Source organism: Plasmodium gonderi (assembly GCF_002157705.1).
Source record: "Plasmodium gonderi DNA, contig: Chr12, whole genome shotgun sequence".
Classification (NCBI taxonomy): Eukaryota; Apicomplexa; class Aconoidasida; order Haemosporida; family Plasmodiidae; genus Plasmodium; species Plasmodium gonderi.
In genome coordinates, this window is record NW_021628937.1 from 2,013,241 (window position 1) to 2,020,989 (window position 7,749).

The following is a 7,749-nucleotide window of genomic DNA, read 5'->3' on the forward strand; positions in this document are numbered from 1 at the left end:
ATTGATTATTTTTTTGTTTTTTTTATTTTTTTTTTTTTTTTTTTTTTTTTTTTTTTTTTTATTTTTTTTTTTTTTTTTTTTTTTTTTTTTTTTTTTTTTTACGTATTTTTAAATTCTTTTTTTACGTATTTATTAATTCTTTTTTCACGTATTTGTTAACTCTTTTTTTACTTATTTGTTACTCTTTTTTTCACTTATTTGTTAACTCCTTTTTTTTCACGTATTTTTTAGCCTTTTTTTTTTTTTTTTTTTTTTTTAACCCTTTTTTTTTTCGCATTTTTTTCAATTTTTTTTTATTAATTTTTAACTTTTTTTTTTTTTAATTTTTAATATTTTTTCTCCTCTTTTTCTTTTTTTGAAAAATTTTTAATGCTTTAACATTTTTTTTTTTTATTCTTCGTCACAGAGGATACGTTTATATTTTTTTTTTTTTTTTTTTTTTTTTTTTTCCTCTTTTTTTTTTTTTAACCCTTTTTTTATGCTTTTTTTTTTTTTTTTTTTTTTTTTTACGTATTTTTAAATTCTTTTTTTACGTATTTATTAATTCTTTTTTCACGTATTTGTTAACTCTTTTTTTACTTATTTGTTACTCTTTTTTTCACTTATTTGTTAACTCCTTTTTTTTCACGTATTTTTTAGCCTTTTTTTTTTTTTTTTTTTTTTTTTAACCCTTTTTTTTTCGCATTTTTTTCAATTTTTTTTTTATCAATTTTTAATTTTTTTTTTATTTAATTTTTAATTTTTTTTCTCCTCTTTTTTTTTTTTTTAAAAATTTTTTATTCCTTAATTTTTTTTTTTTTTTTTTTTTTTTAAGAGGTTTCTTTTATTTTTTTTTTTTTTTTTTTTTTTTTCTTTTGAATGTATATTTTTATGAACCTTTTAAAGAAATAGGCACGGATTAATGCCACAGTTGCGCGTTAATTTTTTTGTTTACATGTTTGTAATATATGCAAATGTTTATGTGTATGTATTTGCATATATGTGTATCGAGACTAACTACACATATTTAAAAAAAAAAACAGAGTATATTTTAAATGCAAAAACAATAAAGTTTATACATATATGTGTACTGATAAAATAATAATAATATTGCTAAAAAAAGTGAATTTGATTTTTTCGAAGTGTACATATGTGCGATAGCATTTGTGTGTAAAATTATGCACAATAGTATATATGTACATGCATACATAAGCGAAGTGTGTATATGTATATGTCTACATATACACATATATGAGACAAATAATTGGCACTGTATAAATTCACGCAGTTATCTTATTATACATACGTACCTGCGCATTTAGGTATTATTATGCGCACATATATTTATATACATATACATTTATATGTATATACATGTTTCACATTTGTCCTTTTCGAAGCATACATTTGCAACCATTTTTAAAATTTTCACGCAATCAAAGCGTGCTTTGTTCTATTTTGTTGTGAAATGTATATATCTTTTACATACGCAAGTTTTTATATATATACGTCGATTCCATCCCTATTTATTTATTTTTTCTTTTTCTTTACGAGCATTTGTATATATATAAGAGTGCATATTTGTACGGTATACATTATGTACAACATGATCTCTTCATCTTTGCTTAATTTGTATTGTGTAATATAATGCACATGTAAAATTGAATTTATAAATTGAAGAGTCATTCTTTTTAATTCGATTAGATTTAATTTTATCCTATTTAGATTTATTCTATTCATACTTACATTATTAAGATTTATTCTATTCAGACTTACATTATTAAGATTTATTCTTTTCAGACTTATATTATTAAGATTTATTCTATTCATTTTTACCCTATTTATATTTATCCTATTCAATATTATCTTGTTTAATTTAATCAAATAAGATATTTCCTTTTATTTTTTTTTTTTTTACTTTACGTCGTTTCCTTTCCTTTCCTTTGATTTGATTTGATTTTTTTTTTTTTAACAACTTTGATTGCAAATATTTAACTCCAGGATTCATTCGTTTTCCATTTTTATTACTTTTATAAAAATACATATCTATGTGTAACGATTTTTATTTCACATTATTTTAGTATATTTTACGTTATTTTATCTGTAGCTTATTATTTATTATTATTTTTTTTTTACATATATCAATTTAATTAAAATTTACGAGTCCAAGGTTTATACATATTTATATGTATATATATATATATATTTTGCATATGTTCCCTTTGTATGTGTCCCAATTAGAAACTTATATAAAAATACATACACAAGTGTGTATAGATACTAACATATGCATGCAACACAAATTAGCTTTTTTTAAACGTTACATACATTTGAATTATAATATCCTATTTGAGGAATTATATATATTATGCTAGCATTTTTGCTTTATGTATTTAGAAGAGAATTGTTTAAGTTCCACCATATGCATATGTTTATATTTGTACATGTGTATGCATAATATGTATGCATAATATACACATTTACAAAAGAATTAGTGTATACACCAATATACAAACGTGGATTGTAAGAATATACCGTTGTATTTGTATATATATTTATGTGTACTCATTTTAGCGCTTGTTCATATTGCGGCGTTATAAAAAAAATATACTAATTTTTATGTTATTAATATATGTGGAAATATTCTTTTGTGTACTGATTTTTCTTGTTAGTTAAAAACACATTGTTTTTTTTTTTTTTTTTTTTTTTTTTATTATTATTCATATTTTTTATTTTTCTTATTTTTTTTTTTTTTTTTATCACTTTTCTATTTTGATTTACGTAACATCACATATGCGTGATTATTTATGTAGATGCCTATCATATAGGGTGGCATGCTAAGTATGGCAACACACAGATTTTTGCATATGTTGCATTAATTATCAAAATTTTTATTGTGGGATGTTATATTGGTTTTAATGAGCAACTTATTTTAATCACATATAACATCCAAACAGAAATATATACACAAAAACGAAAAAAAAAAAAAAAAAAAAACATCTTGCTATCTCTATATTCCGTTTATGAACTTGCATATATTTGCTATATGCACTCATTATAAACATTCACGTACTAGAATTATTAATTTATATCCAGTGTACGTAATTTTACTTTTTCTTTTTTTTTTTTTAATCTCAATAGCTAATACTTTTGCTTTTTTTTTTTTTATGTTTGCATAAGGAAGAAAAAATAAAAAATAAAAAAAAAAAAAAGATATATAGAGACGGATTTCCTCCTTGTAATGATAACATAATTTTTAAATATTAACCTGATTTATAAAAAAAAAAAAAAAAAAAAAAATAAATAAATAAAATAATAATAAAAATAAAAAAAAAAAATAAAATGGACGAAAATTTGAACACAGATAAAACATTCAAACATACACGTATGTCTATGGATGGAAAAGTAACAACGCATAATAGTAGAAGCAATGTGAATGACAATTTGAGTAGTACAAACCCAGCAGTTATCACGTCGATAAATAGCAGTATGAATAACGGGTTGAGCAGCGGGTTCAATGGAAGCATGAACAATGGATTAAGTAATGGTTTTATAAATCCATTGAATTCTGGGATAAGCAGTAGTATAAACAATCACAATATTATACGAACCAACAGCATGAATGGAATGAGCAATACACATAGCAAAGGAAATGATAATAAAGTGAGCAACAATCACAGCTTAGGAAATAATAATAGCACACACAAAGGGGTATTGAAAGGATCCTTAAAGAATGAATCACGTATGCTGACCAATAATTTAGTAAACAATGTAGTTAATAGTGTTGTTAATACCTTATCTAATGGAACTGTTACAAATAATACAAGAGGTGGGAATGATGTTGATGCATTAATAAAAGGGACAAATGAACCTGGAAAAACCGGTGGTGAAGTAGTAATAAAGAGAAAGGTAGGAAGACCCAGAGGAACTACTACGGCAAACAAAGTTGTAAAAAAAGAAGAAAAGGTTTCGACATCATCATCGGGTTATCCAGGGGTTAGTTGGAATAAACGTATGTGTGCATGGCTAGCTTTTTTCTATGATGGTGCATCTAGAAGAAGTCGAACATTCCATCCAAAACATTTTGAGATGGATAAAGAAAAAGCTAGACTAGCAGCAGTTGAATTTATGAAATCATTAGAGAATAATGGAAGGAAAAAATCAACAAAAAATAAAGCGGGAAGAAATAAAAATAAACAGATGAACAACGAAGAAGAAACTAATGCAATACACAATAAAAATGATATCGCAAATAGTTTAAGTAGTAGAAATCCAAGTACTAGTAATCATATCCCAATGCATCTAATGTCCATGAATCACAGATTCTATATGCAAAATATGAATAGAAATTTTAATCTCACAAATATGAGCGCACCAAATGAAAGAATTACTATCAATAATGTATACAATTCGTTAAGTGATAATTCGAATTTAGGTAACATGTCGAAAAGTATGCAAAATCAAAATCATATGTATATGCACAACAATAATACTTCTGCACCCATGTTTGGTGGAAGTAATAGCATGCATATGTTGAGTAACCCCAACAGTAATGTCAATGGCAATGGTTGCAATTCTAGTAATAACAATAATAGTAATGGAAACAATGGAAATAATATGAGTAATAATAATATACACTACTTAAATGATTTAATGTTTCATTCGAATGTTTTGCAACCATCAGGAGCAGGTAGTGGTGTTACTCCAGATGGAACAATAAGTGCAGCAGGAGGAGGAAGAGGAGGAAATGGAAATAATTCTCCAACCATAGGAAGTGCAAATTATAATGAATTAAGTATGAACAGCAATCATACGCCAAGTGAACTTTTAAAATTGGAAGAAAATTTAGGATTACATAATAAAGAAGCTGAAAATATAATGAATGCATTTTTTAGACAAAATTATAACATGAATATTAATATGGAAAAACATCATCATTACCTACACAATACCAGTGCAAAGAATAATAGCACTTCTCAGGGAACCATGAAGCCTTCAGTAAATAATACAACTAACGGTGCAGGTGTGAACGGTACTAGCAGTATGAATAATGCAACAAGTGCTGGTGTTGGCAGTGTTGTCGGTGTTGGCAATTCTGTGAACAATCATGTAAGCAACAACTCGAGCAACCCAATGAACAATAGCATGTCAGCGAATGCACATTTATATCTTCCAAATCATGGTGTTAATGATGTGTTTGAGAGTAATAACGAATCAAACAATATTTCGAACATGTCAAATATGACAAATATGTCAAGTATACCAAGTATGCCAAGTATGCGAACGAATAATGTAACGGGAAGCATGCCAAGTAGTGTGCCGGTCAACTATTATGATTACAATTTTGACATATACAGAGGAAGCAGTATATCTCCACACCTAATTGAAATCGTACATCAACTGAATAATGATTTGGAGGATAGCAGAAACAAGGCCGGAGAGAACCTAAATGAAAATGTTGATGAAGTAAAATTATGCATGCATGATAACGTATCATGGATTAATCAGTTAAAGCACTCGAATAATAATTTGTGCAACAATTTAAGTAATGATCATTGTGATTTATGCAATACTAGTAATTCTTCACCTGAGCATAGTAATAATAATAATGTAATAAAGCAGTTAGAAATGAATAAACGAAAAAAAGGAACCAATAACGTGCTTACACATTCAAATCTGAAGACTGAATTTGTAGATTCCATTGCCACACCTGGCACTCATAGTGCAGTACCGGCTCCGGGTTCTACAACCCAGGTTAGCAAAAGCAATAGCAATGGAAGTGGAAACTATGGTGGCACAGCCAACAGCAGCAACAGTGGAGGAGGAGTAGGAGGAGGAAGTAATTACATTGTGGATAAAAGCAATGTGAATACAAATTTTGAAATGAACAACAATAACATACCATGTAATTGCGCACCTAATTTGAGAAACCAGAAAAAACATTATTGCATGTATTACGGAGGAACAAATCCGAATGCACCTAGTAATGATAGTAGTTATAACTTTATGGCACCATGGAATCGGAACAATTCGAATTCTAGTAACAACATAATTAATGGTATGGACATAGATCAAAATAATGAAAATTTAATGGATAATCTTCATCTCCCTGCTAATGGTGGTACTAGTACGAATAATAGTAATCGAAATTTAACAGAATCGAACAAACTTGTCCTTTGTGTGCCATCAAGTAATAATCAAAACAATGCTCTTTCACAAAATGCAAATAATTTATCTATCAATCTTGATATTAATCCGAATGAGCAAAGTGCTGCTGCCTATTCTTCTTCGTCTGCTCCCTTTTCTGGTACAACTAATATACAGGATATTCAAAAGCAGATGCATTTTCAAAATCAACAAAATAATGGTACTCTACCGCAAGATATCCATAATAATACATTACACATGGTAAAGCAGAGAAATAATTTTTCGCAAAAAACTGTAACCAACATTAATAACAGTACTATTACCCAAAATAGCAACATGAGTGCAGCAGGAGGAGGAGTAGGAGGAGGAAGAGGTAGTGAAATTGGAGGAAGTAGTAGTACCAGTAGCAATGAAAACTTAACAACAACATCGCATAAAAAAAGGGGAACACAGGATGGAAACATGAAAAATGCAATCCCATCAGCAGCTGGATCTTCACATTCCATGAACACGCAAAAAACGCAAAATTCAAAAAAAAATTCGGCAAATTCGAATTTTATTGAAAATAATAATCTGTGCTCAAAGTTGAATAGCATAATAAATTTTGAATGGCTCGATTCTGACATGAACTTACATCAGAATGGAAATAATCAAAGTCCATATGAAAATGATGACACATGATTATGACATGACGATTTTTTTTTATTTTATTTTTTTTTTTTTTTGGTAAATTTTGTTGACCCCAAATTATATTCAATTTATATAATTTAGTCCCCCACCAACACCAACACTCTCCACTTCCTGGTCTGAACTTTTTTGGACTCTACATATATTCCTCCATTTTTCCATTTTTCCATTTCTCCTTTTTTCTTTTTTTTTTTTTTTTTTTTTTAAGAATCAACTCTCATACCCCTTCTTGTTTTGTGTTTTCAATGTTTATGTTAGTAAATATATAATTTTTGTTAAATTGTTTTGTGCATTTTTAATTTAACCACACCAAAAAATATTTACGAAATTTTACGACTCTGACTTTTTTTTTTTTTTTTTTTTTTTGGAACAGAGTAACATATATACATGAGAAACGTTTTTATATGTTAATAATAACAATGTTGTTAGACGTGACGTGTAATTATAAAGGTTCAACATAAAATGTAAATATTAATAAAATTTATTATGATATGATATTAAGGAGTGTACAAAAAATTGTGGATGCGAGATATATATATATATATATTATATGTATCCACTAATATGAGGAGGATATTGAAGAGTGGGGCTAAATGGATATATGTGTAACACTTAAGTTGTATGGATATGCAAACATTTTACTTATATGTATCGTAACAGAAAACCCATTCCTATTCACATAGGGAAATTGTTTTTGAGCATATCCATTAAACATTTATTTTTCCATGAACGGCATTGTATGTTTGTATTTGCTATAATTAAAGTTGATATTAGTCCGATATTTTTTTTATAAACATTAATGTTAAACATATTGATAAAAATTGTTGTGAAAATATAAAAAGCTTCTCTTTTTTTTCATATGCTCACTTTTAGTAAAATGAATGCACTTATCTGACGAGGTGGTAAAATTTATTAACCTATATGGAGCTATGAAAA

The 7,749-nt window shown here is 27.0% G+C and overlaps 1 protein-coding gene across 1 annotated transcript; it reads left to right on the forward strand.

The window, feature by feature from the left end:
* Nucleotides 1-3,321: 3,321 nt before the first annotated feature.
* On the forward strand, nucleotides 3,322-6,807 carry PGO_124190 (transcription factor with AP2 domain(s); the record flags this gene model as incomplete). The annotated part of the gene is made up of 1 exon (XM_028689209.1): nucleotides 3,322-6,807. One exon carries the CDS (start codon nucleotides 3,322-3,324, stop codon nucleotides 6,805-6,807), a length of 3,486 nt encoding a protein of 1,161 aa, XP_028545010.1.
* Between the last annotated feature and the right edge of the window lie 942 nt (nucleotides 6,808-7,749).